The sequence below is a fragment of the Myxocyprinus asiaticus genome, chromosome 6, assembly GCF_019703515.2.
Source record: "Myxocyprinus asiaticus isolate MX2 ecotype Aquarium Trade chromosome 6, UBuf_Myxa_2, whole genome shotgun sequence".
NCBI classification, from domain to species: domain Eukaryota; kingdom Metazoa; phylum Chordata; class Actinopteri; order Cypriniformes; family Catostomidae; genus Myxocyprinus; species Myxocyprinus asiaticus.
In genome coordinates this window covers 35,885,542-35,909,597 of record NC_059349.1, presented here as the reverse complement: position 1 = coordinate 35,909,597, position 24,056 = coordinate 35,885,542, and the positions used below count along the sequence as shown (strand labels likewise).

The window sequence follows — 24,056 nt, the reverse complement described above, 5'->3', positions numbered from 1 at the left end:
AGTGTGTTAACATATTTTAGTGTGATAACACTAAAATCCTTACATCCTTCTCTGTGTAAAGTTAAAACCTCCACAAATTGGCCCCATTCACTTTCAAGTGCCTCACTGTAACCTTGATTTTTGCTTTTATTTAAAGAAAAGGAGGAATGAGGAAAATGGAAATGATTAAATAAGGGGAATGATTAAATAAGCGGAAAATGATTAAATAAGGGGAAAAGCCACAAAGTCGAGAATAAACTCTTCTATCTTTACAATTTCAAGCTTCATTTATAATGAGGTCTTACTTTCTTGTTTGAGTCAAGCCGGACTCATTCATTAGTAAGCTTTTAGTCTGAGTTTATGCAAACAGGCTAACATAAGCAGCCCATTCTTCTTTATTATCTTCTTTATTAGAAATTTGGGAAGCATGCACCATTTTTTGACTTTAATGGCATTCATGACTTCTTCAAAGTTGTGTGAATATGGGAAAGATGTCAAGGTCGACAAGTGAAGATTGCAGTAAATGTAGAAGTTGATGAACTGTGGCTTGTAAATGAGTATAAAAAAATGCACTCAGCTCAAGTACCTATTGAGTGGGGGTGGGAGAGTGTCCATTAGACATCCCCCTCATCCAGTGTGGGTCACTCTACTCCTCTTCAATGCTCTACAACATTTTTCACATCAAATCCACCCTAGACATTTGAGATCAATACAGCAGAACAGAGGTTTGGATCACATATGTATGTTCTTGAAGATTCATACATATTTCAACATTTTACTTTTGTTCTGAATGACGCTAAATTGCTGGTAGATGTACCTTCATTCGGCATTCAATTATTACAAAAAGAGGCAAAAAAATCATCCAATCCAAAGTTTGAGCTGAAATAAAGAGTTTGCTCAAATAGAGAGCTTGCATCTATTTTTGATTTGAGGATGTTCAAAGTGCACATACTGTATGAAAAAGTGAATTGGCTATCCAGAGACCAATCTAGAATGAAAAATGGTTTCATTTTCACCTTTACAGATAAAAAAAAAAAAAAAAAAAAAAAGCAGCACAGTTGATTTAAAAACATTTTTCTAAAAGGAAACAGAAGTAAAAACATGGGTGTGTTAAAACAGACTGAACAATCTCTTGATCCTAGCAAGACAGGGAATTCATCTATTAGTCATTTGTATTTCAGTCAGTCTTTTTTTTAAACTGATATGGTTCGCTAACAGCAAGGCACCTAGCCTAAGGACTTTACTGGAACTGATTTCTGCTACCACTAGCTAGAGGCTTTAAAAACTGTGACACTATGAACTTTTTAACAAAGGCAGTTAATCAAGATTCACCTAGACACACGCAAACAATGTCATACAACTAAAAAACAAAAAGAAAAACCTTATAAAAAGTTACGTTTAGTGTTATTTTATAAAACTGTTAGTTCAGACTCTAAATTCTCATTGGACGAGCTGCATTTGAAACTGTTGGACAACATCTATAAATCCACACCTGTGAGAGCACTGTCAGATTGATCTCACTATTATTTATCTGTATTTGTATGTAACATATACATGTACATGTCTGTACATTTGGATAGACACTGAAAGGCTTACAAAACGGACATATTGACAGCATCTAAACTGTAAACGTTTCTTTACGTATACACAGCTTAAATGTAAAATAATTATGTATATTAGTTTAGTTAAATATTTACTATTTTACAGATATTTTTAGCCCCTAAGAGGAGGCTCTATACCCAACCACTCTATACCCAACCACTTCTCAACAATGAAAAACATGTTAAACGTATACACTGATGAGCCAAAACATCATGACCACTCACAGGTGAAGCAAATAACATTGATAATCTCCTAACAAGGCCGCATGTCAAGGTCTGGGTGGATTAGATGGTAAGCGAACAATCAGTTCTCGTAGGCAACATGTTGAATGCAGAAGAAATGGGCAGGAGTAAAGACCTGAGCTACTTTGACAAGGGCCAAATTTTTATGGCCAGGTGACTGGGTCAGAGCAGCTTGTGGGGTGCTCCCGGTCAGCAGTTGTGAGTACCTACTGACAGTTTTCAGAGGAGGGACAAACCACAAAACGGTGACAGGGTGTTGGGCACCCAAGTCTCTTCAATACGCGTGGGCAATGAAGGCAATCCCATCTGGTCCGAACCAACAGAAGGTCTACTGTGGCACAAGTCACAGAAAGTTTTAATGATGGTTATGGGAGGAATGTGTCTGTGGCAGGGCGGAGGGTGGGGCCGGGTCATGATTCCGCACACCTGGCCCCTAATAAGGCTGATTAAGTCGACCAAAGACGGCAGTGCGACAGAGAGAGACAGTTACGGACAGCTGTCCGACACCTGTGTGTGTTTGTGTCTTTTTAATTAAGTTTATCATTAAACTATTATTTATATTGTTAAGCCAGTTCTTGCCTCCTCCATTCCATTGAATGTGTTACACTGGTGCCGAAATCCGGGAAGGAGGAGGGGTGCGCCATTGTAGAGTCCTCACCACTACCAACCACCCCTACAGAGCAAGGGACGGAGGAGCCCGGCCGCCTGAGAGCGGAGGAGGGGCTCCTAACCGACTGCCTGGAACGGTCAGGGCCGCTGCCAGGGGCAGAGAAGACCCCTACCAGCCCTTGAAACGTGGCGGGAGGACTGCCTCCGATCCGCCTGGGGAGGCGCGGCTGTCGTCCACTAGAGGGTGGAGGAGTGGCTGAGGACCAGGCTACGACGTATCGGAGAACCGGAGAGTAAATAATTTTTTTTCTCTCTCTCTCTCTCTCCTCTCTCGCTGCTGCTCTGTGTTGGCCTTTCCCTCTCTTTTTAAATATTATTATTATTACATTAAGTTGCGTTACGGTGTGTATGTACCGTGTTTTTGTTATTGTTGTTTCCCTCCCCTTGTTACCCTCCCAGATACAGGAAGGCGGGGATGACCTGCCGGCAGACGGGGCCGGAAGGGCACGCCTCCCCCCAGGGAAAGAGGGGGAGGGATGTACGTCATGCCGGGGGCTCCCCGGCCTGAGAGAACGAGGGAGGAATGCGGCAGGGCAGAGGGCATGGCCGGGTCGTGATTCCGCACACCCGGCCCCTAATAAGGCTGATTAAGCCCGAGAGGGATAAAGTCGACCAAAGACGGCAGTGCGACAGAGAGAGACAGTTACGGACAGCTGTCCGACACCTGTGTGTGTTTGTGTCTTTTTAATTAAGTTTATTATTAAACTATTATTTATATTGTTAAGCCGGTTCTCGCCTCCTCCTTTTGATTGAGTTGTGTTACAGTGTCACAACATACAGTGTTGCACAATGGGCAGGCGGTCATCGGAACTGGATCTTGGAGCAGTGGAAGAAGGTCGCCTTGTCTCATTTTCTTTTACATCACGTGAAAGGCCATGTACGTGTGCGCCGTTTGCCTGGGGAAGTGATGGCTCCAGGATGCACTGTTGGAAGATGATAAGCTGATGGAGGGAGCGTGATGCTCTGAGCAATGTTCTGCTGGGAAATCCTGGGTCCGGCCATTCATGTGGATGCCAATTTGACACGTGACACCTACCTAAACATTGTTGCAGACCAGGTACACCCCTTCATTGCAATGGTATTCCCAGTTGGCAGTGGCCTCTTTCAGCAGGATAATGCGCCCTGCCACACTGCACACATTGTTTGGGAATGGTTTGAGGAACAAGATGAAGAGTTCAAGGTGTTGCCCTGGTCTACAAATTCCCCAGTTCTCAATCCGATTGAGCATCTAATGTGCTGGACCAACAAGTCCGATCCACGGCGGCTCCGCCTTGCAACTTACAGGACTTGAAGGATCTGCTGCTAATATCTTGGTGCCAGATACCACAGGACACCTTCTGGGGTCTTGTAGAGTCTATGCCTTGGTGGCTCAGCGCTGTTTTGGCAGCACACAGAGGACCAACAGCATATTAGGCAGGTGGTCATAATGTTTTGGCTCATCAGTGTATAGTGACATTAATTTTGGTAACAATAAACTATTTGAGATATTTTTGAGCCTCTCACCCACCCCCTACCCATAAACCTAACCCTAACAATTTCTTAAATTTATAAAAATCACATGGCCTATTGCTTTACAATACAGCCAAATGTGTCAGAGCTGTGGTACAGTGTATAATGCACATGCTCCCTGGCTATGTCATGTTTCTAGAATTATAACTACGAATCTGGGCCTACTTGTGTTCAATTTGTATGCAAGTATAAGTTTAAAATGTTTGCATGGCTTGAGTGTTTCAGATCATTATCTACCCTCCGAGGTGCGCTGCAAATGACTGCTAAATTGGTGCATCTTTTTACCTACTGAAACCACTGAAGTGAATGTAAAACCTCTATAGATGATGATAATTGTAGCCTCAGGTGCTAAATGTGGCATTATGAACAACCAAAATAGTATCTACAGTAAATTAATTTCATGGTCATAAACAGTACTTCCCATGCATCAAATAGAAAGGTAAAAGTATCCTGCAGGTTAGTTACCTTTCAACATCTGTCATTACATCACTGAAATAACCTTTAATAGCTTTTGAAGGTTCATGGCATTTTCTTTGTCCCTTTGTTACTGGAGTTCAGATCAATCTATTTTTTTCCTGTTTGCTCAAAGAACTATCCACAGGAAGCAACACGTGGGATGCCATACATTACAGCCTGTTAATGCAACCACAGTTTCCTTCAAAGAAACTCTAGCTCACTCTGTTTGCTTGTCCTGTGAATACCCCTGCCGGCAAAATGTGAGCGTGCATAAATACGTCCGGTACCTGTGTGTATATCTCAGGGTTTGCTTTGCTTTCTCATACATAGCCATTCGAATATCGTTTCATCCAAGGGATAATTCAGCATGGCAACAATAAAAACATCAGTTACAACTCAAAATTCTGGGCTGCATCTCCTGGATTTATTTCTTTAAAAGATTGTTGTTTAAAGTTGACCATTTTGAGCAGTTTTCTCCTGAAACCTAAGCATTGTTCCTATGTTCCACATAGTCTAAGCATGAACTTCCTGTTGTTGAGGCAGGCTAAGAGGACCCAAAGACTAAAGACATTGTGTCAGAAAGCAGAATAGCACTTTTTTAAAGGAATAGTTCACCCTAAAATGAAAATTATCTCGTCCTTTACTCACCCTCAAACCATCCCAGATGTGTGACTTTCTTTCTTCTGCAGAACACAAACAAAGAATATCTCAGCTCTGTTTGTCCTGTCAGTGCAAGTGAATGGTGGCCAGAAATCAGAAGGTCCAAAAAGCAGATAAAAGCAGCATAAAGTAATCCATAAGACTCCAGTGGTTAAATCCATATCTTGTGTTGTGATATGATAGGTGTGGGTGAGAAACAGATCAATATTTCTAGTCCTTTACACTTTATATCTATTCCACATGTTCATGTGCTAAAAACAACACAAGTTCCCTCGTAAATGATGACAGAATTGTAATTTTGGGGTGAACTCTTCCTTTAATTACTTCCACATTGGATCCCATGCAATTATACTAAGTAAAGGAACACCAATTGAAACAGTAATTACATTTTCCAAATGTTATGATCCAGTCATAACAATGGAATTTCCTAAGACAACTGTAATCACACTGTGCAATGACAATTAAGCTGTTTGTTTGAAACAAAAATTAACAGATATCAATTGTGACAGAGATGGGATTCAACACCAAGGGCTTGCAAACTTGTAAACTAAAACAGAATTTGCATTACATTCTCTCCAGATGTAGTTAGAGGTAGAATTGCTGTTTTTCTCCGAGGTGGAAGCATAATGTCACCACTCTTTAAGGCATAATCTAAGCTCCAGCTCCTGTTGCCATGGAAACCATTCATTGCCACACAATCTCCCTGTGCTGTCTCTTAGAAGCTTCCTGACAAACACACAGCAAAGCTCAGCTCTAAATCCTGGATTTCACTGAGAGCGAAGAGAAAAACATGGATCATTATATTTTATTGTATTTACTTTACTTCAGCACACCGCTACAGGATAGTCAGACAACTTAATCAATGATAATCTCATGATCTTTCAAACATCTGCTACTTTAGCTAATTAAATGGGTGTTTTTTGTTAGTTCACCCAAAAATGAAGATGTAATCACCCTCATGTTGTTCCAAATGACTTTCTCTCTTCCATGGAGCACAAATGTCAAACAATAGAAGTCAAAGGAAGTCCCCACCATTATACAGAAAAAAAAAAAAAAAAAAAAAAAAAAACACGTGTCTGTGCACACGCATGCGTTTGTCCATGCATTTGTGAACCAATTACCCTAATGTACCCAATTAAAAATAGCTTGTTCAAAGACTAGTGGCTGCTCTGTAAAGACTGCATTTATAATCAGGAAACAAGACCACAGAGCAAAGGGATGTGCAAACACCTAAGGCAACATTTATAACACAGTCTTGAAATTACTTCCCATGATCAGTCCAATCAATCTTATGCAAACAAAGAGCCATTGTGTGAGGCAGAGGCTGAAGGGCCAGAGGAGACTATCTCATAAAGAGAAGTGCAATTTTTTGAATGAAATTACAAACCACTAAGCCCAAGATGAAACATAAAACCATTGTTGCATGGCTGAATTGTTTTAGTGCAACCCACTCATTCACCTTAGTATATGAGGATTAATTTGAATAAACTGTGAATGATCAGTTTTTAAGTGAACAGACAAAATTGAAACTGAAACTTCAAGAACTAGATGTTAAAGTTTATATTTTCCCAAAATAAAGTTGCTATTAAACAAAGGTGGAAAAAAGTTTTTCCAGTTTCCATAAACCTAAGAAATTCAATTTTGGACTATATAAAGACCTGTATGTTTCTGCAAAGCCTGCACATGCTATTTTCGAGTGTTTTTGGGACTCGAAAGCATTGAGCATATTTAAATTCTGCAGTATACGTACTGTATTAAAATCCTGACTACTAAAAACTTGATGCTATGAGTCATACCCAAACATTGTTAACAAAATGAAATTCTGGTTAGCTCTGCATGCTGACACAATTTTTTAGACTCTGAGGATTTCTGTTTATAAATATGCAGTTCCTCCTGCATTCAAAAATATTATGGTACTCAGATGAAACTCTGTGCAACTCTATGTATAACATTTTATTCAAATTTTTGTAAAGTAATTTGTATGAAAGTCTGAATTAAATCACATAATAAGCAAACAGTATAAATACTGTACAATGTGATTTTCTTTCATATGCACAAATAAACTCAGCAGTGCAGCAACCATTATAACTTGGAGGCATATTTAGAAAGGTTTGTCTCCCCTACTTTTTGGGGGATCAATACCCATAATCAATAAAATACCCCCTGACAATTAAAAAAACAATGCTGAACACCAGCCTTAATGTAAATAAAGAGCAAGCACTTATTGTTTCTCTGCCAAGTGTGCCTTTTTCATAATGTCAACTTACTGTCTAACATTTTTTCCAGACACCCCTAAAGTGAAAGACAATGTGACATCTTTGACAATACTTTGGCAGTGCCAAATAAACAGTCAACCCAAGTACATCTGTCAAACCCTATCTATGACAGCCACATACCACTACACAACACATCTGCTGTCCATATTGATTACCTGGAAATGACTTATACAACTGTCCACTTCTTCAAGTTGCTTCTTTTTGCACCTCAGAGTGAGTGGCAGACATGCAAGTAGTGTTCACTGAAATATCAGCACCAAGGACAGCGGCCATTTGCAGCCTCTCACAAACTCTATTCATACAAACTACTGAAGCTACTTGTGGCTAAATGTTTAGAAAGTATGTACTGTATATTCTTTAAATTTCAGTCAAATCAATAGCAAAGTAGTGTACAATGGGGCTAGAGGCACATATGATTTGATTTTCTCTGAAAAAAACTACATAGCAACAAAAACAACCACAGTACTTTCCTGAACACCTGTTTGTCACTAGGGACTGCAAAATATTCCTGATCCATGAGATCCTTGCATGCAATGTCTAAAGATTGGTTTTGAGGTAATTTGATGTAATATTTAATCATTTTTTAATTGTTGCAAATTTATGTATCTAATGAAAATCCCTGAAATTATTACATTTATTTTTAGACAAAATACTTATTGTCTTTTTCAATTTTGTTCAAGGTTATTAAATAAAAACGTTTTCAATAACTGTCCAATAAGTGAAAACATTATTTGGAGTAAAAAAAATAAAAATAAAATAAATAAATAAACATTGCAGGGGATACAGGCCCCCATAATCGCACATGTGGGGAGAATATATTTGATATGAAAAATGTTTAAAGTGGGCTCACATTGACTGATCCAATCACAATGGAGATTCAATTGTTTATAGAATACTTAAGATATAATAAAATGCCAAATGGGACTTAAATTAACAGAAAATGGTTAACACTTTTCTAAAGTGGTTATTTTGAGTAAGCATTATCTTAATTTGTTCCTCAAAAAAGCATCTTGCTGTCTAATGCATTAGTTGACAAATGTTGCCCTATAACTAGACAATAGACAATAAAGTAATCTTAACCTTAACTGAATATAAACCCCCTGGGGGACTTTTACTACAAGTGTGGGGGCCTTTTAACCAGGTGTGGGGTAAACCCACCTTGCCACCTTTAAGAAAAAATTTTTTAAAAACAATAAAAATCTTCCATTATTTCTTTTCACACAAATTATGTTGCTCCATCAATATTCAATAAAAATACATTTATTTTTTTCAATCTTGATACACTTTGTAATAGGGGCGCACAAATCGAAATCGGCCTATATTCGTTTTAAATCCGTGATCGGCCGATCGTGCCTAGATTTAGGGCCGATCTTTTTGCAGCACACAGGGAATCACACATACACTGCTCCTTGAATGAATGAGCACTTGCTCAGCCTTTGGAGGGTGAGCTGTTGGCAATTCTAAGCATTCACGAATTTAAACTTTCAGACATTATGTAATTCACATGAATATTCCGTTTTGTTTTTAAAAATGTGAAAGAATTACATGTGCATGAATTTTAAGATACCCGTTTTCTAGAGTCATTACGGTAGTTATTCTGCCCGTTGCACTGTGAGCAGGAAGAGGATAAAGAGGCTGCTAACGGGTATAAAAACGAATTAAACAACAAATAAACATGCGAATACAAATCTGAGTACACGCGATGTAACTTGAGTCGTGACAGTCAGACGTTGTGTTGAGCGATAGAGACTGTTTGAGCGATCATGAGCGCTTTGAGCTTTACTCTCTTTAATATGAGCGCTCTTGGTGTCAATCAAACGCTGAATCTCTACGGGCGCACAGCTGCATATTTTGACACATTCATCATTTAACACCTCTGTTTGTCTGCCTCTCTGTCTGCTGAAAGAGCGCCATGCGTCCTTTAGTGCAAATAGCACATATCCGCAGCTTCACCGCATAGCAATTCCAGACAAAGAACATTTACAGTACATAATTGACCTATTAGTGTTTGTGGAGTAGGCCTGCGACTGTTGTTTCTTTTAATAAACAACTGGTGTCACAACAATGAATAGCATATATCTTAAACAAATTAGCAAATACAGCACTTACCGAGCACAAAGTACGGGAGCTCGGTGTTTTCCAGGTCGTCAACAACGACTATCTCGCCGGGAAAATCATTCCTGACGGAGAACAGCAGCTTAGGCTCGGAGGCCGACGGGCTGTGCATGATGCTCAGGTCGTTCTCTCGCAAAAACGGCAAAGCTGACACCGTCACACTTTTCATTTTGCACTCCATGTCTTGCGACTGATCTTCTTCGCCGTTCAGGCATCGCACAACAGCGAAACTGAGGACGACGAGCCACAAAATGCCGGTAAGCAGACCGGAGTGAGGTGGTAGCATCTTGCTGGCGACTGTGCGGCGGCTTTGGCTCTGCGTTTCCAGGCTGCTGCAGTAACTGGGAGCTGGAGGATGATGAGCGAGGAATGGGTTTGCAACGCACGAACCTCTGGACTTGCTGTTTGCGAGAAAATAATTGATAAATGCAGGTTTTAAGACTCAGATATTCTCCATACAAAGGCTAAATAATCGTGTTGGCATCATAACACGACTGGCTTAGTGGTGACAGACAGCGCGAGAGGCGGAACAGCGCAGCATCAGAGCCCGTTATTGGACTTCCTCACCTCAAGCCAGTTACAACGATTTTGCTTGTTGCAATGGGCACCCATTAGCAAAAGCAACATACTGTATAATGGTCCGATTAACGTTTTAAAACAGGTCAGGCGGAGTTATTTTTACTTTGTCCAGCTGATGTTGACGTGCTATCGAAATTATGGTGCTTTTCATAGGTTACATGTAAATTACCCACTCCCTGTTTTTCCTCTATTTTCAAACTTAAATTTTTGTCCGGATCTATTCAGAAATGCATTAAAATGCAATTCACACCAAATAATTACTTGAATAGACCTCTACTATGATGTATCATGTTTTCAATTGCAAAAAATAAAAATAAAAATAAATAAATAAATTATATATATATATATATATATATATATATATATATATATATATATATATATATATATATATATGTGTCTATCTCTCTATCTATCTATCTCTCTATCTATCTATCTATCTATCTATATATATATATATATATATATATATATATATATATATATATATATATAACATTTTTGTTAAAAAAAGGCACATTTTGTGCAGGTAAAATGGAGTAACCCTAAGAAAACTTATTGATATTTGTAAAATACATAAATACACATACTGTATATACAGTACGGTAATAATGCTGTGTATATATTTGTGTATGTGTAGCCTAACTTATGGCTATACTTTTGAAACAGCGTTTTAACATTTACGGATTGGCCCCATTCACTTCCGTGGTAAATGCCTCACTGTCACTTCGACGAGTCGAAATTAATATGTTTTGGTACTCATTTACATTTATGCATTTGGCAGACGCTTTTATCCAAAGTGACATACAGTGCCCTTATTACAGGGACAATCCCCCTGGAGCAACCTGGAGTTAAGTGCCTTGCTCAAGGACACAATGGTGATGGTTGTGAGGATTGAACCAACAATCTTTTGCTTACCAGTTCAGTGCTTTAGTCCACTACGCCAACATTATTCCACAAAAGCTGTCAATGAAGCATAAGTTGTATTTAATATTCCTTTAATCATTAATTTAAAAAAAAAAACTTTTCAAACATAATTTTCTAAGGTACTGTATATATATATATATATATATATATATATATATATATATATATATATATATATATATATATATATATATATTTGTCTTAAATAATATAACTGAAAACTTTTTTGAAAACATCTTAATACCTTTTACTTGACGGTTAGACTACTTGAAATTTTAAAGTCATTAAATATTTTGTTAAATGTTATAAATGTTTTTTTTTTTTTTTTGTTCAAAATGTATAAAACCAACATGGACACAAAGATTACATTTCTACAAACTTGACACATGTGTTTTAAACTAGATTGTTAAAGATGTTCTATCACCTCTGACAACCTTATCTGTCAATGATCCATATACATAATGTTTTTATCATGCACTCTGAAGGATACTTAATGCCATAAACACTGGCATGAACATTACCTAAAATGTTAAACACATTCGTAGATATAAATGCAAAACACGAGAGTCAATAGGAGAAGAATCTCAGTTGAATATCTTACAGTCTACTGACCACTGAAGAACAGCAGAACTTTGAAGCAAAGAAGACAGAAGCCAAGAGCATCTTTTGAAACAAACAGCAGCTGCAAGCCTGAAAAAAAAAAAAAAAAAAAAAAAAAAAGCAGGAATGAATGAAGCAGTGCAGTCTGCCCCAAAGAATGATCTCCCTGTGTAATCTTGAGCTTATTCCAGCACTGTAGCAAGGCTTTAGCAAAGTGTGAAGCACTTTTGTGATGAAAGGGCACAATACTCATTTCAGCTTTGACCTGCTAAATAATTGAACTTTGAGGGTGGTGGGGGGGAGAGGGGTATCACTACACTTGAGATCCCATGGCCGTGAAATCCTTTTCTTTTTTAGCAACCTTTTTGTAACACTCAATGAGCTATTACTGTCTGTGGTTTACACATAACTAAAGGTAATATCAGGCCTGGGGCATAGTGAACTGTGAAAATAGCATGGTGACATTATTCCTTTGATTTGTCTGTCTCCCTTATTTAAACATTCTGAAAAGAGACTGTGCTCTGTGTTTAGAGAGTGATGATTGAGATTATATAATTTGCCTAATCAAGATAATGGTGACATGTTAGAATAAGGTTGTTTATGTCCACATTAGTAATTTAGCATTATGAACTAACATGAACTAACAATGAGCAAAAGTAGGCTATATTCTCGAGAAAAAAAATAAAAAATAAATAAAAAATAAAAATAACTGAGATTAATAAATGCTCTAAAGATTATTTTACATTGTTAGTTCACAATATCTAATGCATTAACTAATGTTAATGTATTAGACCTTATTGTAAGGTGATAATTATATCATTATTATTGATCTCATAATTTTTGATGCCACAGCCTCTCTATTTGTTCTCATTTTATGGGTGAATGATGCTAGATTCCAATTTCAGCTGAGGAATGGGAGCACCTTTTATCTCTGCATTTGAGGAATCTAACCAGACATGACACAAACTCTTGTCCCTTTGCTGGCATCAGCAGCAATGCCAGCAGGCAAATGTGCACAAAGATGACTGGAATATCTCCATAAGCTACAATCCCATCTTTTAAAAAACGTGCAAAATGACAAAATTGTCCAGAATGTTATTCTGAATAGACCAAAGTGTCTATTATAGCAATTGCTTACATGTTTAGGGATAAACACCACAATGATCTAATAGCATTCAAATGAACATCAAATGCAACATTCACTCTTAGTTATTCTTTTACTGCTTAAAGGGATACTTCATCCAAAAATGAAAATTCTCTCATAATTTTCTCACCCACACAATGCAAGTGAATGGGTACCAAAATTTTGAAGCTCCAAAACGACATGAAGGCCACATAAAAGTAATTTATAAGACTCCAGTAGTTAAATCCATGTCTTCAGAAGCGATATGATAGTTGTGGGTGAGAAACAGATCAATATTTAAATAATTGTTTACCCTAAATCTCAACTTTCACTTTCACATTCTTCTTTTATTTTTGGCGATTCACATTCTCTGTGCATATCACCACCTACTTGGCAAGGAGGAGAATATATGGTAAAGACAGATTTAAATATTGATCTGTTTCTCACCCACACTTAACATTTAGCTTCTAAAGGTATAGATTTAACCACTGAAGTCTGATGGATTGCTTTTATGCCATGTTTGTGTACATTTTGGAGCTTCAACATTTTGGTACCCATTCACTTGCATTGTGAGGACCTACAGAGGTGAAATATTCTTCTAAAAAATATTTGTTTGTGTTCAGCAGAAGAAAGAAAGTCATACACATCTAGGATGACATAAGGGCGAGAAAATGATGAGAGAATTTTCATATTTTTGGTGAACTATCTCTTTAAGGATCAAAATCAAGCTATCAGACATTGTCAAATGTATTGTTCTGCAAATCTATTCATTAATATTTTATATTATATATGACTTTATAATAATGATTTAAACTAGTTGTTTTATCCTGTACATTGCGAAACAAAACTCAAACTGTGTGTGCTGTTATTCATGTTAGTGGAAGAAAACTGCACTGCAATAATCATGATCTGCAGTTATGAGGTCCAAAAACCAGATATTATATCATGCTGTTATAACAGATGTCTGTATTGAGGGAAATTTGTCTCTTTTTTTGTTTTTGTTTTTTCATTGTTTTTTATTTTTTTTATTTGTATTTTTTTATTACAGTTTTTACTGGAACTGGATACCATGAACTCTATCTTCGAAAATAAGAGCTTGTTTATGAAATCTAGAAATCTATGTTGTGAATTTCTTCACCATTGTCTTTGTAATGTATTGGTATGCATTTGCAGCGACTTCAACCCTTGCAAAACCCATGGAAACTAAATTTAGATTTAGAAATGGAAAATGGAAACAATATTTCCATTTGTTTTCCAGAAGGCTGCATGCTGTAGTTGACATGCCAAATTAAGGCCAAGCAGCTATCACTCAGGGATTTAAAACCTTTTGTACATCCAGCATATTGTTTTTATGCTTAATAAAATGTCCTTGAATTTTAAATAGTGTGAAACAGGGTTTAGACATAAGCTTCTTTTCTAAGAACAAATCATACTCAAAATCTTCAGTACAATGGTCTAATATAAAAGAACAGCATGTTCACATTTATGCTGATTCTCATAAAATGCCAAACAACTACAAGCTTTTCAGAGGTTATCGCGAGACACATTCTTGCACATACACGCAACATAACCTACAAATTACTACACTTCTATACCATATTCATGCACGTGCATACAGATAAACGCTCACATACACAAGCGTTACCTCACAATTTTCTTTAAAAAGATGTCAAAGAATAATCTGGAAACATTTTAACCAAACACACAGCTTTCTCCCCAATTCATTCTACAATTACAGCTTCAAAATGTTTTCCACCGAGTTAGAAATGGAACACAAAATTATCTTCAAACAGTAGGTCGCACGCAGTGCTTTATTATGGGACAAACAATAGTTTTAAATAATAGCACTCATTGAAATATGATGCACAAGCACTGTTGGCAAGTTAAAGATCTTGTTAGATTTAGAAGTCAAAATAATCCCCATGTATATAACTCATCTCTCTTGGAAATGAAAATCTTAGGACATTAGCATAGGCTGATCTTTCATGTTCAGTAGATCATGTACTTATATGAAATTATACTTATAGCCTTGTTCTAGTTGTCCCCCTTAGACTGTATTTGTTTCAGGAAATGTCTACCTCACAGTACACTTCTGCTAAAAGATGATTAACTAAAAACGCCATGCTCTGCAGGACGGGTGATTTATTTACTGGCAGGTGTCCTTCCAGCCTTGCTGTAAAATAGGCCAGATGTTTGCTGAAATTAGAGACTTCCTTACACTCTTGTGCCTGTACAAGGTGTTAACTCTTAACCAATTAGCTGGAGAAAAAGATGAAGCACTGCAGAAGATTCTGCTGAAACAGCACACAAACTATGGCAGTAAAAGTGTTGCAAAAGATAAGGAGCGAAGATTTGAAATGGCAGCATCAATTGAGAGGTTATAACCCACATTTGTACTGTGAAACTGAATTAAAATTCACAAGTACATGTGACTGGATGTAAAGTGTATTTCATTGTTTTTCTCTGAATGTCAATTTGTTTTCAACAAACTCAGAATATTGGTTTATGACAATAGTCTTTGAGTGCAAATCTCAACAATCAACTTCTAATTTTCACATTATTTAAGGCCCTATTTAAAGCGTGCTAAGTGCAGCACGATGCCATACATGCAAAGTCAATGGGCATGGCCAGGAAGTTTTGGTATTTTTTGTGCAAGCATGCGGTGTCTATGCTCAAATGGGTTTGCCGAGATTTCATGCACAAAGTGCTAATGGGCTGGGTCGAGTGAAATTTATTTCTGAGGTTCTTCTCTGGCATGGCCTGCATCATATAATATAGTCCATTCCCTATTAAGCATCAGTGATATAAACAAAGACAGCACATTCAGAAGAAGTTGGTAGTGTATATTAACTGTATGCAATGAATTAGAAGAAGAGAAATATGAACTTAAATTATTTTGTGCATTAACTGCATTCTTATTGAATGTGACACGCTCCTTTTATAGGCATGGAAAATATGGTTCTCATCAGGATTTTGATTAATTTATGGAGAATGTAAGTATTATTTATCATTTTCATCTACTGACACAAATCAAGGCTAGTATTAACAGTGATTGGAACACACTTCACTTCTACCAGTTGATTTTGAAAAATGAATTTAAAGTTACAATATGTAACAAAAATGTTATTAATGAGAGAGTGCAACAAAAATCCATCTTCCAAACCATGTCTTTAGAATCAGAATCAGAATCAGAAACAGCTTTATTATCAAGTATGCTTACGCAAACAAGGAATTTGTCTTGGTGACAGGAACTTCCAGTGCACAACAATACAATACAGCAAAATTTTTTGCTGTATTTTTATTTTAAAAAAAAATTAAAAATAAATAAAAATTGAATAAAAATAAAAATTGAATAGAAAATAAAGTATATATAGAATACATAATAAAACTAATATATATATATATATATATATATATATATATATATATATATATATATATATATATATATATGTAGTGCAAATACAAATCTGTTATATACAGTGCAAGGGAATGTTATAGCAGAAGAGGCAGGATGTGTTGGATAAATATAAAAAGACTAAACTGTGTATTGCACATAATTATTGCTCAATGGGACAATTTTAACTGTTCATGAGATGGATAGCCTGAGGGAAAAAACTGTTCTTGTGCCTGATGGTTCTGGTGCTCAGAGCTCTGTAGCGTCGGCCAGAAGGCAACAGTTCAAAAAGGTAGTCGGCAGGGTGAGTGGGGTCCAGAGTGATTTTTCCAGCCTTTTCCCTCACTCTGGAAGTGTATAGTTCTTGAAGGGAGGGCAGGGGGCAACCAATAATCCTCTCAGCAGTCCGAACTGTCCGTTGTAGTCTTCTGATACTTACTTGACCCAAATACACTTTGATAAACCTATAATAATGATTTATATTTTAGAACTTTTGGGATGGATTTCGCAGGAAATCGCAAACATACGTCATTCGCCCTTACGTTCTCGCGTCATATCCGTACACAGAGAAAATAAGTTCCGGCTACTGTAGCGCTTGTATGATGTGGGAGTAGTGTGAACATGAAAGTTTGTTGTCACAACGAATGAGAAAAATTGACAATGGATCATTCCAAATGGCAAACAGAGCAGAGTCTACAAGCAAAAATGGAAAGTGAGAGAGTCCGTAATAAAACCCGAATCAACATCGGCTTGGCTTTTCAGAGGTGGTGACAACTCAGAGATCTGAAAGGATTTAAAAGTGACCCAGAGATGGCTTTTTTCTTACTCAACAGGTAAGATATTTTATTGATATGGTTTATGTATAATTGTGTAATCACACACACATCTGTGTATGTGTAGGTAAATACAATAATTATACTGTAATCGGTGAAGAACTTTTCACTTGCTAGCACACGTGTGTATTTTTCTTTATAATGGCAATACTTTATATAAATAAATCCTTTAGTCCTAGGCTAGCCAAGGACATGTGAGTCTTTAAATGATGTTGACCACTGGTTGGTAACAATGAAAGTTTATAAATTAGTTACTCCGTGGTCTATTTGGCCAGAATATCCTGCAGTTATAAAAATTTCACAAAGTCTGACCTTATCAGACTATCAGTTGTTATATTTAATGTTAATAAATGTTGCCTAACTTTTGTAATGTCATTTATTTCAAAACATCAATGCTTCCAATAAGTCAAAACAAAAGCATAAGATATGGTGCTTACCTGCTCAGATGACATGTTTTCAGATATCCGTCTTTACCTTTCTTTTGTTATTTATGCTCTGATAAGATATCCTGTATCCATGTGTACATTGGTGACTGGAACCACATTCATCCGCGCAGAGGAGCAGAGCCGAAGCACGACTTTGCCTACTTTGTTGCCAAAATAATGCTCTTCCGCAAGACACATGCAGTTTTATTTTTTAACCGCTAGAGGGCCAAAAGTTACATAGTGAAGCTTTAATTTATTGAAACACGAAAAAATTTAACCAAAAATATTTCTATATTCAAATTACACTTCAAACAAAACAAAAATATAGTGAAGATGACAAAGTGGTCAAAAAACCATACCAAATCCAAACATTTTACTCTCTCCAACTTCTTCCACTAGTCCCATTTGCAGTGACTTAATCTTCACTTTACAACAACAGGCGGAAAAAATACCAATAGAAATTAGATCATAAATACAATTGTAAATATAAACATAATAATAATAATAATTGAAAAATAAACCATGACCTATAGATAGTTAACACAAATCTCATAAATATTTGTTTCATAAAATGGCTACAATAGTGATTGTCATGGACATAATTTGATGTTCCACAATATTTTCAGAGATTGAACATGAACATTATCACCACCTGCTGGTGGAATCTCCAAACTGCACATGCAGGAATTGAGTTTGGACTTTGCGCTGAAAACAGATGTGCCTCTGAATTGTCTTATCGCAATTACCTATTTCTCAGAAAAATAGCAAATTAACATACAATACACCCACAATTTGCACACATACACCCACAGGTAGGCAGCGCAAAGCGCAAGTGGGTGTGGGTGAGTGTTTGTGCTGCCTACCTGTGGGTGTATGTTGCCAAATTGTGGGTGTATTGTATGTTCATTTGCTATTTTCCTGAGAAATAGGTAATTGTGAAAACTGCACTTAGAATTTGCACTCTCATGAAAATTGGATAAAACAAAAATAAAGCCCTGGAGCTGTGTGTACAATTTTAAATACAAACACAAATATGTATTGCACAAGTTCTCAGATACTAACCTACAGACTCTCGAGTTTTGCAACACTTTAACTTCCCTAAAGGTATAGTTCATCCAAAAATGAAAATTCTCTTATCATTTACTCACACTCATGCCATCCTAGATGTGTATGACTTTCTTTTTTCAGCAGAACCCAAATGAAGATTTTTAGAAAAATATCTCAGCTCTGTTGATCCTTACAATGCAGGTAAATGGTGATCAGACCTTTGAAGCTCCAAAAATCACATTAAACCTACACTATGTAAGATTTTTTTGTTAGAAATTAACAAAATTTAATTAATGAGCAAGTACACCAACATTCCGTCTTCCAAACTGTTTTTTGCCTTACCCCGTTTCACTGTGGTAAGCCTATATAATTATTTATATTTTAGAGCTATCGGGACAGATTTGGTGGGAAATTGCATACTTCCGTCATTCGTCCGTGCGTGTTTATGTCATGTCCATAACGAAAAGAAGATCCAGCCATTACAGTGCATGTATATGTGCGGTAATAGGTGTGGTAGTAGTTTGAATGAACTACAAATGAGCGACATTGACCATGGATCATTCAAAAAGTCAACCCTTTTTCAAAATAAACAAACCTTGAACCGAGAAGAGTCTGCAAGCAAAAAGGGAAAGCAACAGAGCCCAAAATAAACACAAAACAACATTGGATTGGCTTAACAGAGGTGGCGACAACTCTTAATGGATTTAAAACCTTGAAAAAGATCCCAGAGATGGACAGGTAAGATATTATATTGGACCGATAGTTAGCTAGGTAGCTCTCCTAGTGCGGTAGTTCATTAGATAGTGTTAGCCACTCTAATGGGGCATTTTATTATGGACTGTTATACTGCAGTGCTTTCAATTTAATTTTTGAGGAAGGACAATGGAAACATTTTAACTTTTATGCTGGTAACAATGCCAATCTCCAAACTAGTTACTACCTTGGTCTATTTGCCTGCAAGCAAAGTTATAATAGTTTCCACCATTTGATTATATCTGATATGACTAGCAAACGTTATGTCTAATGTCATCTTGCCTAACTTTTGTAATGCTATTTATTTTATAACAACTGTTTTCAATCAGTCAAAACAACAGCTGAAAATATGCTACTTACCTGCTCATAAGACATATTTTCGGATATCCGTCTTTCTCTTACTTTTGTTATTTATTTATTTACTTTTGAAGGGAGGGGGTGAGTTTTGTTGTCATTAGTGACATTCCCTCTGATAAGATGATCACCATGGTTACTCCTCAAATCATCAGATTCATCTACACAGAAGAGCAGAGGCAGTAGCGGTTCTAGCTTGTATGGCGCCCTGGGCGAAACACCCTTCTATCCACTCCACCCCACCCCAACCCCCCTTCAGGGCACCATGCTGCCCCTGGCAAGATGCCGCCCCGGGCGTCTGCCCATGTTGCCATGCCTAAATCCGCTCCCGAGTTACACAGTGTAGCTTTAAGGAAACACAAATGTAATCCATATGACTCCAGTGTTTAAATCCATATTTTTGGAAGCAATGTAATATGTGTGGGTGAGAGACAGAACAATATATATTTCATTTTTTACTCAATATTTTCACTTTAACTTTCACTTTCAGAAGTAAAAGTGAAAGTGAAAGTGGAGGTTAAGAGTAAAAAAAAAAGGACTTAAATTTTGATCTGTTTCTCATCCACACCTATTATATCGCTTCTGAAGATGTGAATGTAATCACTGTAGTCATATGGATTACTTTTATGTTTCCTTTATGTGATTTTTGGAGCTGCAGAGATCTGATCACCATTTACTTGCATTGAAGGGCTAACAGAGCTGAGATATTATTCTAAAACTCTTTGTGTTCTACTGAAAAAAGAAATCCATACACATCTGGGATGGCATGAGGGTGAGTAAATGATTTTAATTTTTGGGAAACACCCATACAAAGTGAAAATTAACTCAAAAGATTGAGGAAATGCATATTTAGGGCAGCTCTGAGATATGATGAACATTCAAACTGATTAACTCAAAGCATATTAATAAATTCAGGCAGCTGTATGTAAATATGTGATTGATGTTAATATTTCATGAGCAAGCATGATGAGATTTTCAGCAGGGTTTTATGGGCTAAGTGTTCACTTTCGTCCACTCATCTATCATGTTTAATATATTGCAAGTCTGTTCTGTCTGCCAGTCAATGATGTTGTGTACACAGAAAACTGGGAAATAAGAGCCAAGAATATCTGAATAATTTGATATATCCAGAGTCACAGTCATGACAGATCATAATATTGTTTGTATGGCATGAACTGCAAGGAGACAGACCTGAAATACACAGTCCAAGCTATTTTGACATTTTGTATGCTAGCATAAGAGATAATTTTGGAGTCTAATATAGTTTAATTTTAAAATTGAGAAAATATTATTACCAAGCTCATAAGCTTGGGAAAAACAACAATAACGGTACATTCTTCATGGGCAAGCAATAGATGTACAATTAGATTTATTTTCCATGAGTCAAAGAATGGCCCTGACATACAGTGATTTCATTTATTTATGTTTTCAGTAAATGTTAGTGCTATGGCATTAGCACAATTAGGTTAATCTACATTAATTTTTTAAAATGTATCTCTTTTAGCTCAACAACCATCATTGATCTCTTAGACATCAGTGAAGTAACGCTCATTCAGATGAGTTCAGATGCTAGAGAGACAGAGAGAGAAAAGAAAACAGGATGACTTGTGTCCAGTTTGACTGTGGACGTCTGCCAGGTTTCTCTCCAGAGATTGTACCCTCAGAGTGTTTTTTAATATGTCAGCATCATAAGACGAATAGGGATGGGGAGTATCTGCCCCCTCACCCCCAAAGATGAATCACCCTTGTTGTCCAGCTCACCATTCTCCAAACGCAGACTAGGCCATGATCTCACCGGCAAACAGTGGCATGGATTGACCTTCCACTCAAGGCAATGATTACCCCCTTGAGCATGCAGCAGCTGGCAAGGTAATGTATTGTTGGCACGTAAAAGTGATGCTGCAAGTAGCAGAAGGAGATCATGAGACTCATGTACCCTAGAGTTTGACCATCTGTGGCCTATTGGTCGTCATTAAGGTTTCTAATTTGGGACAACTTGGGAATAAACCAAACCAGGGCTGAAAATGTCATTACCTGACTCCTGGTGATGTGTCCTTCCATATTTACTTATTTATACACTCTAATTGACTTTGCTTCACTGTTGTGACATTGAAGCTGTGGAAACAACATTCTGTCACAGGTATTACCAGGGTTGGGAGGGTTACTTTTGAAATGTATTCCACTACAGATTACAGAATACATGCTGTAAAATGTAATTTGTAATGTATTCCGTTAGATTACTCAAGGTCAGTAACTTATTCTAAATACTTTGGATTACTTCTTCAGCACTGGTAGATTTTTTCACTTGTTTTGACTAAAAAAACTCTGCTAGTACAGTAAGACAAAATACACATGTTAAAAATACATTCTCTGAAAAACCTAAATATCTTATGTAGTGTTGTTTCTAAAACAAATTGATCTTGTTTTAAGGATTTTTTTAAATATTTTTACAGGAAAACAATACAAAAATTATTATCAAGAATATGATTTTTGCCCTAATATCAAAGGTCTTACTAGAAAAAAGGAAATTATGATCCAACATGAATTTTCTTGTTAAGAAAATATGACCGTGCCTGGTAACATGTGCATGTAAAATGACTAGAAATAGCATTTTAGCTTAGTGTAAAGCTGACAGTTTACACAAGGATTCTTTCTATTTCTTCTGCTCCAAATTTACTTCAAACTTACTTCTCTGTCTGCTCGTGTGAATGTAACACATCATAAGAAATTGTTTCACCGCTGTTCAAATGCACTTTGGATCGCATCATTTATATGTATAAATGTTTTCCATCTGAAAAGACTAAATATTAAATGAAACAAATGACAATAAAATGCAAAGTAATCTCTTCAGTAATCAAAATCATTTTTGAATGTAACTGTAAATCTAAATTAAATCTAATTACCAATGATTTAAATTGTAACTGTAGTGGAATACAGTTACTTATATTTTGTATTTTAAATACATAATCCTGTTACATGTATTCCGTTACTCCCCAACCCTGGGTATTACATATGAAAGTATGCCAGCACAATTAATGTAACAATATAACCTAGAGATGGAACATTGCACTTCAAATAGAAGGGAGTTAACACAGAATATTATTGCAGCTGTTGTTTTGAATGTGCAGTCATATGTTAACAATCTCATAATTATCGCTTTATTCAAACTGTCAAATAGTGTCTTCTGAAATTGCCACTCGAATCTATCTTCTATTAATAATATTGAGGCAATTATAAAAGTAACAAACAATATACATGCTGAACCATTTCTAACAATCATGTATCAATTAAAAAGCAACAAACAAACAAACAAACAAACAAACAGAAAAACTTCCTGGTTACTTTCGTAACCTCCGTTCCCTGATGGAGGGAACGAGACATTGTGTCAATGTAGTGACACTAGGGGTCACTCTTGGGAGCCCCAAAAACCTCTGCTTTTTTTAAAAAAGGCCAATGAAAATTGGCGAGTGGAATTTGTATGCCACTCCCCCGGACATACGGGTATAAAAGGAGCTGGTATGCAACCACTCATTCAGGTTTTGTGCTGAGGAGCCGAGACCAGGTCCCGGCCATTTCAGTGGGTAGTTCAGCATTGTGGCAAGAGGGACACAACGTCTCGTTCCCTCCATGAGGGAACGGAGGTTATGAAAGTAACCAGGACGTTCCCTATCTGTCACTCACTCGACGTTGTGTCGATGTAGTGACACTAGGGGTCCCTATACAAAACGCCACAATTAGCTGAACTGTGTTGCGTAAACTGGTGGTGTGTGATGGGCAGACTGCTGTGTGCCTCGTAGCCAGCGCACCAGGCTGTCACGTAACCTCCCCCAACGCTCTTATGAGCGTCGAACGGTCCATCAGGAACCAGTCGACTGCCCAACTATAGGGACAGGCTAGCCCAGCCAAGGCCTCTTTTCCCTCTCTTTTCTCCCCAAAAAGAGTGGAATTTGTTAACTGACTGGGAGCCATAAGTGTCTGCATCAGGGGGTGTCCCTGATGGGGGGGGGGGTTATTTTGAGTGGAATACGTCACATGGCCATACCGAGTCTTGTCGGAAGTATGTCATGTGGATAGGTCCCATGGTAGGTCCTACCCGAAGGGGGAGGAGTTTCTAAAGAGCATAGCGACCGGGGGCAGTGGGACCTCTGCCCAAGGAAGATGCAATTTGCCGTCAGGGAAACAATTATTCGGAAGATATCACATGGGGTCGCCTTCATGGAACCAGCACATGTGGAGCACCTACTTCAGTACAGGGGCTCATTAGAGCACATACTGGGCCAGTCAGCGAGTTTCTCCACAAACTCAGCTGCCAGAGGGCTAAGGAGGAAAGTCATCCAGGAATCACAGTCTGTGAACATGACTGGGAGTCAAGAGTGCACGTCTTCACCTCAAGGGAGGGGAAAGGCGCTATGCGCAAGCGGTACACCCGGCCAGTTGTCCCGGAACTTACCTGCTCATGTCTGACAATACATGGGACAAGACCGGCTCAACCCGGAGATTGTAGAACCTC

The 24,056-nt window shown here is 37.4% G+C and overlaps 1 protein-coding gene across 4 annotated transcripts in view; it reads right to left on the bottom strand.

Annotated features, from left to right (window-relative positions):
- The window catches only part of LOC127442213 (astrotactin-1-like), a 481,722-nt gene extending 471,649 nt beyond the window's left edge, over positions 1–10,073 (bottom strand). For all 4 annotated transcript variants that reach the window (XM_051700073.1, XM_051700074.1, XM_051700076.1 and 1 more), the window contains exon 1: positions 9,503–10,073. In XM_051700073.1, the coding sequence (XP_051556033.1) occupies positions 9,503–9,794 (292 nt within the window). In that variant the 5' untranslated portion in view covers positions 9,795–10,073. The remainder of the gene's footprint in view (positions 1–9,502) is intronic.
- Between the last annotated feature and the right edge of the window lie 13,983 nt (positions 10,074–24,056).